Source organism: Penicillium oxalicum, chromosome II, assembly GCF_001723175.1.
Source record: "Penicillium oxalicum strain HP7-1 chromosome II, whole genome shotgun sequence".
Classification (NCBI taxonomy): Eukaryota; Fungi; Ascomycota; class Eurotiomycetes; order Eurotiales; family Aspergillaceae; genus Penicillium; species Penicillium oxalicum.
The window spans coordinates 4591256-4607885 of record NC_064651.1 but is presented as its reverse complement, the minus strand read 5'-3'; the positions used below and the strand labels follow the sequence as shown (position 1 = coordinate 4607885).

The window sequence follows — 16630 nt, the reverse complement described above, 5'->3', positions numbered from 1 at the left end:
GGGGCAGATGGATCTCACGCCGACATTGGCGATGGTGGAGGATTGCTGTCGGGAGCTCAACAAGTGGAGATCGGGTAGGAGGTGAGGTGAGGTGAGGGGGAAAACCCGAGGTTCTCGATGCGGACCAGAAATGCCGCTTGGCGGAAAGGACAGAGCGCAATCCCTCGTCGAAAAGAGACGATGCTCCGGAGGGAAGAATGTCTCGGCGGAGAGAATTGGAAAACTGGTGAAGAGACGGAGAATAGGCCAGGAAGCGAAGGCGTGGCGAGAGTTTATGAAGGTAGTAATACTGGACGAGTGCCTAATCGCTTAAACTTTCTCGATGGACTGAACACAAATTGGAGTGGGGAATAACAGAAAAAAAAAGAGGTCCAGACAAACAACGCGGGGAACGCACAGCCGTGCCACAGAAGCGGCGAACGTGGAGATCAATTCGGCCGATCTTTGGAATTTCGATTCAGCTAGACAGGAACATGCAGATTGAGTGCGGTTCGAGTGCGGCGGATTTCCCACCGCAGAGGAGCTCCATGATAGATGCAGTGCAATGCCAACCATCTCTCCGAGAGATCATGATTAAAAGGGTCTATTAAATCGGAAAAGAACTGCGGACCAGATGCTCTAAAAGTACAAGTCGCCGGGCAACAGAGAAAGCCAGACGTGCTCCGATTCAACGACCGACCGCGGAACTGTTGCGTCCGCACCTCGTGACCCTCGTGACCGGGTGCGTTTTTCCAACCAATTCAGTTCTGAAACGGTGCCCCCCCCCTAGTGGCCCACTTGCGGACTGCCCAACCGCAGGAGTTGTTCAAGTCAAATTCTCCAGCCGTGCGGTCTGTCTCACGTCAACGTGCGGCTGCAAGTTCCGAGGCTCCGAGGATGCACACCAACACCAGGCGCTTCTACTTCTGCAGAGCGGCCTTGTATCGGGCCAGAGCTCGATCTCGACTGGCAAAGTGATCCACGATCTGCTTGGGATATCCGTTCTTTTGCGCGATCGGGCCGGCTCCTCGATGATATGGGTCGTGGATGGCTTTGCCCTTGATATCGCGCAATTCAGGCAGCCACTCTCGAATATACTCTCCATCTGGATCGAAGTTCTCGCTCTGTCGAAGAGGATTGAAGATGCGGAAGTACGGTTGAGGGTCAACGCCAGTGCTGGCGCCAAAGCCCCATCCGCCATGATTGGACGAGAAGTCGCCGTCGACCAAATACTCCATAAAATGCCGCTCCCCACGACGCCAGTCGATCAGCAGATCTTTGGACAAGAAGGAGGCTACCACCATGCGCGATCGATTTGACAGCCAGGCAGAATGCTTGAGTTGGCGCATGGCAGCGTCCACAATGGGGTAACCAGTCTTGCCGTCACACCACGCCTGGAACTGCTCTTCGTCATACTCCCACTCAATATTGGTAGCCTCGGTCTTGAAGCATTTGTTCATTCTAGGCGGAAAGGTTAGTCGATCTGCGGGGGAGGAGGGGGAGGGCTGAGAGATCCTGAAGAGAGAAAGGAAAGGTGGGTGAAATCAAGGTGCAAACAGGGCGATTAAATCGTAGGCGCTCAACGTACCCGACGAAAGGCCAATGCACCAGCACATGACGATAAAAGTCGCGCCACGCTACCTCGCTGATCCAATGCATATGTCCTTGACTATTCCGGTCCAGTTGGTTTTTGTTGTCTTTCTTGGCCATCACCACCGCCGTGCGCGCGCTCAACGCACCGGAGGCGAAGTAGGGGCTCAGGACCGAGGTGGGCTCGCCGGTCAGCATGCTGCGATCTCTTGCATAATCGGGACACTTTTCCTTCAGGAATTTCTCCAACCGTCTCCTGGCCTCGTGTTCACCCGCCGGGAAGAGGCCGGCGAATCGCTTGGCTTCCTCCTGGGTCACCGTCTTGTTTTGGGGTGCCGCAGGGATCTTGCAATCAAACAGTTCGCCAAATTCTTTCCGCGCACTGGCTGGATTTGACTGGGGACTGTCCGAAAGCTCCAGAAGATCGGGATTCTCCTTAAGGTAGGCCAGCCACCCCTTGAACCATGGGGTGTAAACAGCATACTGCTTGCCACTGCCCGTCCACAGAACCCCCGGCGTGACCACGCAGGTGTCATGCAGAGGAGTGAAGTCAATCCCGCTTCGAGCGCAGAGACGGACGACCTTGGCCTCTCGCCGGAGCTCATCCACTTCGTACTCGATGTTTGCGCGCAGGTGGTTCGCACCCCAATTTTGGCAGAGCTCGACGATGCGGTTTGGGATGTTCTTCCGGTCCTCCTGGGTTTCGATATAAAGCGGAATGTCCAGCTTCGCAAGGTCTCGTTGAAGCAGATGCAAAGTGCGGAGAGTGAAGTCCACACGAGCCGGGCTTGTCACGTGCGCCGACCAGTCTTGCGGCGACACGATGTAGACACCGATCAAAGGAATCTGGTGCTCTTTGGCCAATTCGTACGCGGCATGAAGTCCTCGGTTATCCTGCACACGCAGGTCGGTCTTGAACCAGTGGACCACCGCTTTGCCTGGCTTCGCGGCGCGTCTTGACTCGGCCGTGTCTTTGCAGGTCCTCTCCAGCAGGTCAATCGGTCGCTCCAGGGTGCCGTCATTGTAGGCCATGCATCGCTCATTGCTCATTTCAGGGGGATAGAATTCCCGCTGAACAATGCCAAACTCCTCGGTGGATTTGGCGTTGGGGTGAGGTTGGCTCAAATCCACCGCCTTGCTCTTCTTCTGTCCCCGGGCGGGCGGAGATGACTTGCCCTCAGTAGAATTCGACATCTTGCGCTTCGGGGCCATCGACGGATGACAGTCAGCTCTGGGTCTCCTGGAAGGGGTCAACGAAGTACAAGGTCGCAGAGTTGGAGTAGTTGAGCACGAGCGGAATTGCACTGATCGAGAGGGGAACAGATGAGATATTTGAAGAGGACAAAATCGCGAAACACGCATGGCACGCGTCCAGAAGATCGTGGAAGTGTAGCACTCTCGTTTCCGCTCTGGCGTTGGCACCCACAGAACGATGTCCGAGCCTTTTTGTTGATTCAGGATTGGTGTTGAGAACGCGTCGCCGTTCATCGATCGGGTCGATCGAGCATCCTGACGTCATGAGATCGGAGACCCAGAGTCTCGGTCGGTGTGGCCCAAGCTCCCATCGCCGGGAACAACTCCAGCGATCTCCACCAGATCTGATCTGGGAGAGAGAGAGAAAGACGGAGAGAGATCCATGCCAGATCCATCATTGACGTGCATATTGCACACGGCGTGTTTTGAGAGCCCACTCATGAAGTCCCACTTCCTCCGAGAACAAAGCACAGTGATCCTTGTACCTGGGATGGGTTATTTGTGCGCCCGTCTTCATTCCACCCTCGGAATTTTCCCGTAAGAATTCGGTCTCTTTTCCGAACAATGTTGATCAACCCCGAGGTATCCGAGCTCAAGAGCTTAAAACATATGATGGACTTGCGAAGCTGTGTCCTGCCACCTCCATGGATCCTGCGGTAGATCAAGTATTGATTAAACACAGTGGAGCTGGCGAGGAATCCGAGGTGCCAGCAAGGAACTGCCCGACATGATTTTTAGCGGTCTCCTTTAGGCCAGCTTGGTGAGACTCTGCTATATGGCAGATGTAAACCGGTGCAACTGTCCGGTCACTCATGCGAATGATTTCGGCAGAGATTGTCCAGTGAATGATCGTAGTCCATGTGTAGCTAGCTCATCCCTGCAGCACTAGTGGCGTCAGAGGAGAGATGAACCCTCGAAGATCTGACGGGACCTGTCACTGCGCCCGCCCCTTTTTTTTGCATATTTCACTGGACTGGGACTCACCTTGAGCTTGGAAGGTATCCTTGTATCCGAGAACTACCAACTTCAACCCTAATGTATATGCTTGTTTGTGGTTATCTGCAGCCGCAGTACCCCCACCCCCACCACCTCGCCCCAGAAGACACAGCAACAACTCATCGTGGAGGCGCTCGTCGCTCATCGGAGAACGTCAACATGAAGGGAACGCCATTTGACTGGATCTTCACTCGACTGGGCCGAGCCACAGCCACCACACAAAGACCGTGGCACAAATCAGCCCACGAGGTTTTTAATTGAGTCGATGATGCGCAAACAATCTAGCCTTTGCTGTCTTCCTCCTTGGCTCCTTGCTGAGGCTGCAACGGCGAGCAATATGCCGTCCAGCCTGCTATGGACGGTGGAGGGAGAAGTCATCATTATTATTGATGCCGTCCAGGGCTGCGGCGCTGTTGAGTACCACTACCAGCTTGACCACAGCTCTGAATGGATCGCCTCCCATCCTTGAAGATACTGTCAACCGTTGGAAGGTTCTCACGTCTTGGCGGGAATAGCAATTCAACCAGTTGTTTTGTTTTTTTTTTTGTTGTTGTTGTCATTTCTGCCACCTTTAAGCATATTATTTCTCCACGTCCCAATGCCCGATTCCCACCATTCTCGGTCGCTCCGTCTCCTTGACTGCGGTCGAATCGTCAAACCTTAAGTTTGCCATGTCTCGATGCCAAACTTTGAAGACGCCTCCCACTTCAACACTTTCTCTCTCCCTCTCTCCCTCTCTCCCTCGTAAACACTCATGTCCAGTCCGGGAAATGAGAGCTCCCCCTAGGGATCGCCTATCAAACGCACATGATCGACGTTTGGATGTTGTCCGTGGCGTTTCGCGCAAGGGTGACGTTCCAGTTGTCTTGCATTCTCGTTCAACGCCAGCCACTGCAGCTTCCATCTATTCCCCCTCCATCCCACTATCCCGTCCCGGCAATCCGTTGTAGTCTAGCGATTTGACATTTCGCAGGATACTTTGCTCCTGTCTCCTGTCTCCTGGTTTCTTCCTGCATTTGTTCAATCTTGTTGAGCAATGTGCCCTTTCCATCCATGTCCTCCAATGCCTCTGGCTTCACAACCGCGCTGCTCCGTCCCGACTCGCCGACGACTCCCACGCGCTCCCAGATCTTCGTGGCCTTCGCGGCAGTCGCATGGTACAACGCCCTGGAACTCGTCGTGCTTTGCTTCATCTCCTTCAAACGACGACATGGCTGTTACTTTTGGAGCCTCCTGGTGGCGTCCATAAGTATCATCCCGCACTGCCTGGGCTTCGTCCTGCTTTTCTTCCCAACCGGGGTCTCCCCCTATATCTGTGTCACTCTCATCGTCGTGAGCTGGTATGGCATGGTGACCGGCCAATCGCTGGTGCTCTGGTCCCGTCTTCACCTCGTGATGCAAAACGCCAAAGTCCTGTGGGCGGTCCTCTGGATGATCGTCATCGACGCCATCCTCTTTCATCTCCCTACCACGGTGCTTCTCTACGGCGCAGTATCCACCCCCGCCGGACCCTGGTCGCGCGGCTACAGTATCATGGAGCACATCCAGCTCGTCGGATTCTGCATCCAGGAGCTGATCATCTCGGGGATCTACATCTGGGAGACTGCCAAATTGCTCAGGCTCCGGCCGCGCGGTGGATCATGGGGCGTTCTTCATGCCCTGCTCACCATCAACATTGTCATTCTCCTGCTGGACTTGGCCGTCGTCGCCATCGAATATACCGGTTACTACGCCGTCCAGGTGCTCTTCAAACCCGTCGCTTACAGTATCAAACTCAAACTCGAATATGCCATCCTCGGCAAACTGGTGACGATTGTCCAACCCCCCCGGGCCTATCATTACGACGACATCCCCTCCAGTGCTCGCGAGATCAATCATCTTCCTTCCTCTCAAGAAACACCGCCGCGTCCCCCGGTCGCTCAGCGTCCACCGGCGTCCCGCATGTACAGTTTCCCTTGGTACCGGCAAAGCCCCCTTGATTCGCCCTACGCATCCCCAGCACTTTGAGATTCAAAGAATTCGGGTGAGTCGGTTTCAAAGATCGACGAGCATATTTCTCTCGTCTGTTGCGTGTATAGCTTCCAACTCATCGGCGTTTTGACCCTGAGCCGTCCCCTTGTGCGAGGTCTGCCTGCATTGAAAAATACCTCTGGCACGGACGGACATCCTTGCATCAACCATGGGCAACTATACTCTCAATTTTCATGACTTCTCTCCGGTCACAAAACTAGTGCTATAGGAATCACCACTCCCCATTTGGTACCGCTGGGAATCCGGTAGATCTGAAAACAGGAAATGACACCCATGTTGTACATACACAGCCCTCATTCCGAATTCCGAGGACGGACAGAAATAAGCCTCCGAGCGGGCAGTGACCCGACACCTTACATAGTAATGAACACCTGGAAAATCGAACAGCGTCGTTGGATCAGACTATCTAGATTTTGGCTGCCTTGTTCGAGGACCTTTGCAAGGCCTTGTAGACGATCTGTCTTGCTCAAGGAACCGTCGTTCCACTTTGATCGACCTTTTGTTCCGCCCCCTCTTCCATCCACTCCTTCGGCGGCGCCGTCACCTCATAGTTCCAACCCATCGGATCGGCCATCGAGCCCGACTGAATGCCGCGCAGAGTCTGCAGCAGTTTGACACAGATCTCGCCACCTTGCGCCTCGTCGCCACAGATGTATCCGAACTTGTCGCCCTGGGAGCGCATCGTGATGCTCCGGACCGGCACGAGGGCCGCCGCCGTCCCCGCGGCAATCACCTCGTCGAATTGACTCAACTCTTCGTAACGCACCGGTCGCCTCTCCACCTGATAGCCGAGATGGCGAGCAATGTCACCCACTGATGCGGCCGTCACCGAGTCGATCGCATTGCGACTATCCGGCAGCACCACAGTCACTCCCTCCCCCATCCGCTTCACGCCGATAAAGGCGGAGGTGGAAAACTCGTCGATCTCGCTCCGGGTCGCGCTGTCCAGGTGCAAGGTGATCCCGAACCCTTCCCGACGAGCGCGATCACTGTGTCGGAGAACGGGCGCATAGTTGCCCCCCACCTTGGCATTGCCCGTGCCAAAAGGTGCCGAGCGATCAAAGTCCTCCAGGATCAACGCATCCACCGCACTCGCCCCGTGATACACCCCCGTCGGCATCACAAACACCGCCAGCGTATAGCCATCCGGAGGGGTCAGACCCAGCTGGGCGGAGGATCCGAACAGGAGCGGTCGAACGTACATGGCGGCACCAGACTCGAAGGGAGGCACAAATTCGGCATTGGCCCCGACCGCCAGTCGCACACAGTCGAGGAAGAGATCCTCGGGCACGGGAGGGATGGAGACGACCTCGGCGGATTTCTGCATGCGTTTGGCATTTCGATCGGGTCGGAAGATGGTGATCTTGCTGTTGTCGGCGTGACGGAACGCCTTCAGACCCTCGTAGACCTGTTGGCCGTAGTTGAGACCGGGGGCCATCCCATGAATCGAGAGGTACGGAGAGCGCACGAATCGAGGAGCGGACCACTGGCCATTGCCCGACTGGGAGTAATGACATTCCACATGGCCGTTGACTATGAGATGTGAGATTCAGTCTGGATCAATTTCCTGATTCATTCATTTGGTCGCAATTTTTTTTTCTCTTCCTTCCTTGTTCTTTTTCTTCTTCCTCCTCTTCCGCTTCACCTTCCTCTCTCACAAGATAGGAGTGCTTGCCCATTGATCACGTACCATCACGGACTTTGAATCCAATGTCTTTCCAATCGAGCGCGGCGGGGGGTGGTGGAAACATCGTGATAACACTGGCTTTGGGCAATTGATGTACTGAAAGCTGTCACGGAACAGTTGATTATGGGAAAGATCAAAGAGGCAGTTTCACCCCCCAAAAAAAAAGATGGTGGGATCCCCGTGACGTTGTGACGTTGTGACAATGTGACCCAGCGGGGCATGAGGGGCCGCGCCCGTCCATTTATACTTTGGTCGGTAGACTGCATCCGACACGACTTCCGCCGATGATTCCCAATGCAGCCTCGAGGTTAGACAGAGGAGCGGTGACACTTCAGATACCTAAGGGCTGACTACACGTGCTGTGCTTGGCCTCGAGGATATCAATGGATCGTGCAGACACTTTCTCTTCGGTACTGCACCAACCTTAATCTCTGTATTATCTGACTCGTAGACGATCAGCATGTGGCGGCTTCCACATGCATACTACAATCGGGGCATACTACATGCTGTGCAGTTGACAGCATGCAGACCTTGCTTTAAAATGCCGGCAGGTTGCTAGTTTAGCACCATGACAGTCTTGGTAGAATCCAACGGAGCATTTTATCGGAACTGGGACAAGCCCGTCCACCAACACTGGAAACTAAGGTACTTAATGTCTACATGTGTAGGTACTGAACATCCACATTGTGTAGGTGCCTATCCATATATTAGAGAGGGTACCATTCAGTAGCCCTGTTGACTGCGAAGCCTAGGCTAGCGTTTACGGACACCTCCTTCCCTGTCATTGAAAAGCAGAAATTGGAAAAAGATACGTTCAGATTATCATGTTCACTTGTAATTATTACTCATCCGTCACGCTTTTGATCGTCACCCTGAGTCAGATACTAGGTTGAGCTTCCTGGTGCAACATCGCGAGTGTTGCACCCGAAAGCATACAACTAGGTAGTTCTAAGCTACAGAACCAGCATGAGGTTGCTCTTTCAACTGTGCATGCTTTGACCCCTATGTAAGGTTGTTGCTAGACTGCATACTCAATCATATCCCCGGCCAGTCTCCTCACTCCTCAAAGTCCTCATCGTCATGACCCATTGAATCTTCATAAGGCGAGTCTTTCTCGTCTGGAATGGACACCTCTTCCCGTCCCTCGTGGTCCTCGCCGTCATGACCATTGGAATATTCCTCAGACGGTTCTTGCTCGTCTGACACGTCAACCTCTTCCGCGTTTGAATCCACCGTGCAAGATTGCGCTTCCATCTTATTCATCAATTGCGGCAACATGGCTTTCTTGAACTTGATGTCTCGCAGAACCGGCGTGGGATCTGAACTGGACGCTGCAACATCTCTGTCACTGCTATGGAAGTTAATTCATATTCACAATACTAACTAAGGAGTGAGGAGAAGGGGGGGGGGGGGGGGGGGGGGCTTCTTACCTCTTGACCAGACGCTGAGAACCTCGTTTCTTCGCCTTCTTCGCGGCGCGCGGGCCATGAGAGAGCGAATCTAATTCCTCACTCCCCGCTTGGCAGCCCCGTTGACAGTTGGAGAAGAGTTTTCTTGGTCCCGCAGAACGTTGGCGTCGTATTCGATATCACCACCATAGCTCCCATCGCTCTCGCTCAATGGCTCTTCTCCTCTCTGCTCAGAAGCTGGATTGCTGGTCTTCGAGTCCTCACCCTTGAAGTGCACCATGGTATCCGCGCTATCGGGTATCACCGGCTCAGACATGGCTTCCGGATCAGCGCTTGATCCAAGAGACATGCTTGACGGGACCGCTCTTGGAGAGGCGCCGTGGCCGCTACTCGTCGCACTGGTTGAGAAGGGGTTCGTTCTGTCGGTGGATTTTCTCCGAGCCCTACGTCCACACTCATTCTGGTCGCCAGCGTCACCAGCCTGGGTGCTATTGGGCACAGGAAGGGTTGCAAAAATTCTCATTTTTCGAAATTTTTCTCGGCGTCGTGCAAGTCGCTTGGCGACTTTATTTAGTTCCCTTCTTCTCTGGGTTGAATTAAGCCGCTGGTCGTCGTGAAGATCCATTCTGTCTCGATCTAATTGGAGCATTTCTTCAAGCTTCGCTCGCGCTTCCGGGCTCAGATTGGGTTCTCTGAGCAGCTTTTTGACTTCACTGGGTTTCAGCCAGTCGTTGGAGAAAGTCTGCATGGGAATTACCACCGCTAGCTCCTCTGAATTTGGCTGCCTGTCGATGGGCATCTCTTTCCGAGCTGGACGGTCCTCATGAATGCGAAGCCCAGCAATCGTGCTGGGAGCGGAGTTGAAAGGTCGCTCCACAGGTTTCTTGTGTCCAAGTGGAGAGTCTTGCTCAAAGGGTTGCATCGGCATTGATTTGCGCGTGTCACAGAACGATGGAGCCAACGGCATGGGTCGCGGCTGAGGGTCTTCACATGTCACATTCTGCGTCTGAGGCCGTTTTCTGTAGGCTGGACTTGCAGTGATTCCAAGGCCAAGGCCTTTTTCGTAAGAGCTCCTCGAGGTTGAACTCGTGTTTCGTCTGTGCCCACTGGGGCAGGCGAAAGCTGGTACCCGATTATTGGTGTAAAACACCGGCGACGGGTCATTCAGCGACCAGGGACCCTTCTCGACCGAGTTGTCTGCGGGAACATGGGCACCTAGGGCCAGTCTGGGTCGTTTGGCGATTTGCGCAGGTGTTGCTGGCTGCAATCGGCCCTTTTCACCAGGGCCGATGATTGGATTCTGGTCTCGAGCCCTCGAGCTGGTCGAATCGCAAGCCTCCTCTACGCGCTTCCGCTCTGCATTGTGCCCACTCTCTTCAGCATTGGGCACTGCGGAGACAGCCTGCTCAAGTTGTGAATTCGACGATGAGCTGTTGGTCACTGGGACGACCGTCGCGGTACCCCGCTGGTCGAAACCCTCTCTGAAGGCGCGACCTTTGTCCACCCAGATATCGGCAACGGAGCGGCGCGGCGAAAAGGTAGCTGGTGCAAACTCATTATTGATCAACTGGCGGATTTGCAAGGGGCTGTTTCCAGATCACGGTTAGTTCTCATTAAGAGCTTTTCGACCTCTGCATCAGCAACTTACTTCTTTTGAGGCCAGACTTCTTTCCACTGGCCTTCAATTAAGTGAATCAACTCCGTGACTGACATGTTGTGGGGGTCTTTGACAACGACCAGTAGGACACAAGGGCCCTCTTGGTCGACATCATTTCGACTATTTCCTCGACCATCCACCACTTCTCCTGAAGCAGTAGGAGGGGCAGATTCCAGACCCCGGTAGGGGATTTCAACAGTCAGTCGAAGATTCAGGGGCGAGGGCATCTTGATGTCTCTCGGAGCGAATCAGAAAATGCGGCAGGGAGACGAGGTGATGAGGGAGGTATAGGTAAAAGAGCCTGAGATGGGAGCCCGAAAAAGAAGGTGAGAAAGAAGTGCAAGGTGAGAGAGAACAGCTGCAAATGAGAGAAGCAACTCCAGATGGGAAAAGGGGAAAAGAGAGGAGGGGCACGTAGCGAAGGCAGTGTTTGTGAGGAGAAGTGAGAGGTAAGGGAAATTGGTGTTGTGGAGTGACACGTAGAGAGACGATAACGAGATGAGAAGAAGGACTTGGCTATCAACAGAAAGCGAGATTTGAGGTCAAAGGCATCCATCAACCAGCCAACTCGGCAGCAAACGAGCAAACAAAGAAAGGAAGAGACCTATTGGTCATCAGCCAAATAGTACGGTTGGAAGAGCGTAGCAAGGGAGATGAAGAAAACTTCGGAATTCAATTTATCTAACGTAGAGATGAGTAGCAAGTAGACAACAGCACGGGAAGAATTGGCTTCATTGACCGATGCTGACAACTATCTGAGGCAAGGTACACTAACTGAATGAAACCATACAGCATCTAACCCTATCCACCGCCATCTCACCGAGTAGTCATTTCGATATCGTCACTCGGGAGGCGTGAAGTATCGCTGAAAACGATCAATCTTCATCAATCCGAGTTCGGTGATCACCCAGTGGCAGCTCATGAGCAGACTGGGGAAGCGGACCGTCCAGAAGTTCAGGTAGCCTTCGGGCAGACCGCCGATGTGAGCCTTGAGACCTTCTGGCATATCGTTATAGTGGTTGCGCTTGTTGCGCAAAGCACGCAGAAGATCCAACATCCTGCCTCCGGTGTACTTCCGCTGCTTGCCCAGATTGTCCTTAAAGTCGCGAGGAAGCAGACGCAGGAAGTCCATCTCAGGACCCATGACCTGCTCGGCCACGGATTCCAAACAAAGCAGAGCATCCGAGGGCGGATCGCGAGACTCAAATTCAAAATGGTCCGACACGTCACAAAGGAAGCTCAGTCGATCTGAGGGAGGCCAGAAGAAAGGGTGCATCAAAACGTGGCTGGCATCAGGTCTATATTGATGGGGGAAAAACAAGGTCAGTTGCATGCAATCTCGAGTGTTGCGCGTATTTTTGAAGACATACCGTTGACGAGGATCGAGGGACAACATCGACCGAATCAGATCGTCGGCTTCGAAAGCGTAGTCACCCAACCGGTTTAGCTCCTCCAGGTCAAAGTGACCTTTGACAATATTGGCTTCTCGCATGAACTTTCCATTCTTATCGAAGGGGTGACTACCCCGGGTGAGAACGTAGTAGAACACGCAACCCAAGGAGAAAATATCAATGGCGCGAGTCGCTCGGCGGTTAGTCTGGGGATCCACAACAGCTGGTTCAGAGGATTCGGTATGCTGCGATTCGGAGCTCATGGGCATGTTGTCGTCATCGACCAACAACTCTGGCGCCCGCCATCCCGATGTTCCAGCGGCGTGCGCGGTGGTGGCCCGGAAGGAGCTTTGATTGTCCTCGAGCTTCTTACAGAGCCCAAAATCGGAAATGAGCAGTCGCAAAGATCGAGAGGTCGATCGGCCACGAGACATGGCAACCAAGATGTTTTGGGGTTTCAAGTCACGATGGACAATCTTCAGGGAATGCAAGTAGCGGACTCCTTGAGTGATCTGTTTCAACACATCCGGCAGGTCAAGACCTCCTTGGACCAACTCAGGAAGTTGTGAAGGCCGTTCAATGACGTCTTGCAATGATCCTGGGCAGAGCTCCAACCCGATGTACAAGAATCCAGCAGCCTGCTCCCGGCAGAAGTAACGGATAACATTGTGGTGATCGTCACTTTCTTGCAGCAAACCAACCTCATGGGCTGCAATGTCGTAAAACTCCATCAGCATGCGTTTGACGGCGACGTTGCGACCGTCAAAGCGGCCTCGGTAGACCACAGTGCCATGGCTACCATGTCCCAGAACAACATCCGTGAAGACTTCCAGTCGGCCGATTCGGATCACCCCGTCCATCTCAACGATTTCGTTAGAGACGGTACGAGCCATCTGCACATCGGGCTCGAGACGAGACTGAGGGGCCATGTTGTTCACTTGCTCAACGACGCGGTCAGCCAAGGCAGCGTCACCCTCGGCGCTCGGTTTTTTGGTCTTGCGATGGGATTTGCCACCACGTGTACCACGCTTGCGGGGTTTCTTCTTCAATGGTTTGTCGGGATCTTGAGCACCATCGTCTCCTTCGGCGTCATCGGGCCCCCGAGAGGGTTCCCGGATCTGCACACGGGGTGTCGACGATGCCGGCACGCTGTGATCACGCGAGGGACGAGGAGTCGAATCACCCTCGGTGTCCTCCTTGGGGACATCAACATCAACGGTGACATCAGGGAGCCGGGGAGTGGGAGTGGAAGGTCGGTTGAGGTCCGGTGCGCGACCAACGATTGGCGTGGGGGGAGCCGAGAGCGATGATTTGTCATTTGAGCTGATCATATTTTTGATATCCAGTTTCTGCTTGGCGAGATCGCGGATGTGGTGGGAGTTAAAGTAGATGAAAGTACCGACGAACAGCAGGATGAGCGTGACCACAATATCCAAAGCATTGTCCCAACTTTTGCGAATGATGGCGCTGTGCCGAAGAGCCGGGGGCAAAGCCAGCTCTGATGGGGTCCGAAGAACTTCCCTGGGTATATCGTTCGCAATCGGAGTCGTTGAGGAGCTGCCCAGCCGAGGGATCGACGGGGTGATGCGGGGCCCGTTCAGGGAGTGAACACCGGAGAGTGCATCGCGTTGTTGGCTGGGGGTCAAGCTCATGAGCGGCTGGCCTTTGCGAAAGAAATCTTTGTCATAACACTGGGCCATTGGAGCTCGGCCAGTCACGAGGGGGTATGTCTCCTCGGACAAAGCATACCATCCTCCGGCATTTGTGGAATCAATGTAGACTCGCGTGTCGCGATCATCCAAGGTACCGTAGTCTGGGTCGGGTGGCTGCAGAGGTTGTGACAGGAGCACCAGGGGAACGGAAGCATCGGGGGCATCTTGGTTCGCCGGCCGCACGACATCAAAGACACGCGCCACTGGGGACGAGAAACGCTGGGTGTATCGCGGTCGGTCCATTCGAGAATGGTCAAAGCCCAGCACCACACCGTCGTGCATGCTGTAAATGTGGCTCTGGTCCATCGTGCGATAGTACTGGCTCTGGAGATCCATGTCACGATTGTTGGGAGCCCACTCAGAGTACTTCAGGGTACAGATCGGGTCTCCCGTCTCGGTATTCTGAATTGCCACGGCATATTCCACACGACCCAGCACCAGTGTGCCGGAGGTGGTCTCGCACTCCTCACCATCCGCGTCGACGCCATCCACTTTACGACACTCCTGTCCGGTTGTGAATGGGCCACGTGAGCTGAACACACGAATGATACTGCCCGTCCGGGCGTCAATGGTGTACAGCGTGGTCTCTTTGCGAGCGGTATAGGTCACAGCGGGCTGAATACCCGAGTATGGTGTCTGGTCGACCAATTGCTTAACGGTCAGTCCAAGTTTCTGCAAGCCCGCTTCGGGACCCGGGCTGTAGACATATAAGCTGCCATCCTGGCTGGGCTCAACAATCCACAAAAAGTCGTCCTCGGGTTGAGTGTCATCGAAGCTCGAACGGTTGGCACGATGGTATATGCTTTCCACCAAAGGACTGCTGGGCACCTCGAGGGCCCAGCGGGAGGCGCCGGTCTTGCGGTCTCTGGCGTGAATCGTTCCGTCGACGGTCGCCAGCAGCACAAAATCCTCGACCTCCCAGTCCTGTAGGGACCGCGCGTTGAGCTGCGAAGCCAGACCAGCAGCGGTGCTGCTAGCCCGGACGGGAGGGGCTCGAACGGCGCGGCCGGAGCCCGCCAGAGCCAGAGTTGCTAGGGCGCTCGCATCGTTGGATTTCACGACGGGAGGGGCGGCTAAAGTCGCCGCACGGGAGTATAAAGCATCTCCTTCGACCGGCGCCGAGGGCACCGAGGCTCGGGGGACGGAAAAGTCGTAAGGATCTGACTGCTGCTGCGGAGCAACCAAGATCGGAAGGAGAATCAAGGCGACGCTGGCGGGAAGGGTCAAACAGGCGCCCGGCAGCCGCCACCTCATTGTGGAAACTTCAGCTCTGTGAACGGAGTTGCGGGGGATGGAGAGGAGGGACGAGACGGCAGCCTAATCATGGGCTAGGCGAGAAGCAGAGGGTCCGAAGGTGTTGAAGGGTGGACGTGAGGGATTCGAGTCACGAAGGCCGTGGTGTGAGGTGAAGTGTCGGGAAGCTTAGTGTGGAGCGGATCGAGAACTCGGGTCGTGGATCATTCCCCCACCGCCAGCGGAGTGGGATGATGTGAGGCTGAGAGATTGGGTTGCGAATTGGTGAATACTCCACAAGTCAAGTGAAAGGCCTTCAGGGTAGAATCGACAGATATCAATCCCACGAGAAGAGGATTGAGATTGATGGTTCGATGTAGTGGGAGGGGGGGGAAGGTGACAGAAGACGATGAACTAGTGATGGAAAAAGAAGATGAAAGAATGTGTAGAAAGGGGAGGAAGCGAAAGCTGGGGGGGCCCTAGACCATGTAGGCTAACGCAATGGTGCGACTGGTGAAGGACCACTCGGTGCCTACGGCCCGTTGACAGGACAAAGCACGAATACGGTACGCGAATTACGCAGACTCCCGGTGGCTTTGCAGTCTGAACGACCCGACAGGGGGGGGGGATTGACGATAGGGCGCTTCCAGCCAGTCTCGTTCAGCCAGTCTCGTCTCGGAGGGGAGTCTAGTGGGGACCTTTACGGTATCACCGAGGTACTGGTAATTTTGATCTGGGGACCAGGCACTGTTTCACTTGCAACCTTGTAGAGGTGGTCCCGTGAAACGGCTGGACTTCCCGAAGTGTCAAGCGATCGTCCTCGAAGATGGCGAAACCGGTGGCTATACAGGAGGTCCCGTGGAGAACAGATGGCAAAAAATGATAGATGATAAAAAGTGAAGCGAAAGAGCCCGGTTCAAAATGATCAAGGTGAGTTTAATGCAAATATCAGAGGTTATCTGTAGTACCGACCACATAACCCTTCAAATATATAATAAAGAGCAAGAGACAACCGACTCTAAGTATAAACGTCAACCGTTGGGTTCGACATACGATTGTTTATTGAGACAACATAACTGCCCAGTGGAAGTTCCATGTACAAATTAGAGCCCGAGAGAGATCATTGCCGAAGGTTTAAACCTCAAACTGCATCATGTCTTCCACTGCCATGTCTTCCACTGCCATGTCTTCCACTGCCATGTCTACCTATATATTCGTGTACCCCTAAAAGCTTTCTTCCGGCCTCAAGAGAAGAATGTATGACTTCCTCCACTGGCGGCTATCCTCCAGTGTCTACCGCGAGTATCTCTAGTGACGACCAGGGCTGAGGTGGTTCGTCATGAATCGGTAGGTGTATGATACCTCGGGTTACGTATGAGAAAGGTATACTTGGTACATAGGAACTTCTAATTAGCTGATGCCTACTAAAGACTTTCAATAAAAGTCTGAGCGTCATCCCGATTATTCGGTGGAATCATCCAGTCCCCCCGGCCCTCCCGACGACTGCCCGATACCTACCTAGGTATTTTTGAGGTCGGTACCTACTGCCTGGCCGTACAAGGAGATCCTGAACATGCTCTTGTTGTAAATTGATGAATCATTAGCACCGACCCCTCCACTGATGGCATACCGATTCTCGCAGTGACTGCATCACGGGCGAAAATTTCCATTTCCATCTCCATCCTATTTGC

General features: G+C 54.1%; 5 protein-coding genes across 5 annotated transcripts; 1 reads left to right on the top strand and 4 right to left on the bottom strand.

Moving 5' to 3' along the window:
* Positions 1-899: 899 nt before the first annotated feature.
* Positions 900-2781, bottom strand: POX_b03461 (Deoxyribodipyrimidine photo-lyase; the record flags this gene model as incomplete). The annotated part of the gene is made up of 2 exons (XM_050112357.1): positions 900-1440; positions 1568-2781. 2 exons carry the CDS (start codon positions 2779-2781, stop codon positions 900-902), a joined length of 1755 nt encoding a protein of 584 aa, XP_049972703.1.
* Positions 2782-4872: 2091 nt separating this feature from the next.
* Positions 4873-5826, top strand: POX_b03460 (uncharacterized protein; the record flags this gene model as incomplete). Its single annotated transcript, XM_050112356.1, has 1 exon — positions 4873-5826. The coding sequence occupies one exon, from the start codon at positions 4873-4875 to the stop codon at positions 5824-5826; it is 954 nt and encodes a 317-aa protein (XP_049972702.1).
* Positions 5827-6316: 490 nt separating this feature from the next.
* On the bottom strand, positions 6317-7601 carry POX_b03459 (Aminotransferase lcsP; the record flags this gene model as incomplete). Its single annotated transcript, XM_050112355.1, has 2 exons — positions 6317-7383; positions 7541-7601. The coding sequence occupies 2 exons, from the start codon at positions 7599-7601 to the stop codon at positions 6317-6319; spliced, it is 1128 nt and encodes a 375-aa protein (XP_049972701.1).
* Positions 7602-8593: 992 nt separating this feature from the next.
* Positions 8594-10830, bottom strand: POX_b03458 (uncharacterized protein; the record flags this gene model as incomplete). The annotated part of the gene is made up of 4 exons (XM_050112354.1): positions 8594-8885; positions 8968-9005; positions 9050-10532; positions 10595-10830. 4 exons carry the CDS (start codon positions 10828-10830, stop codon positions 8594-8596), a joined length of 2049 nt encoding a protein of 682 aa, XP_049972700.1.
* A 614-nt stretch (positions 10831-11444) lies between these two features.
* POX_b03457 (Serine/threonine-protein kinase ppk4) lies at positions 11445-14960 on the bottom strand (the record flags this gene model as incomplete). Its single annotated transcript, XM_050112353.1, has 1 exon — positions 11445-14960. The coding sequence occupies one exon, from the start codon at positions 14958-14960 to the stop codon at positions 11445-11447; it is 3516 nt and encodes a 1171-aa protein (XP_049972699.1).
* Positions 14961-16630: the final 1670 nt, after the last annotated feature.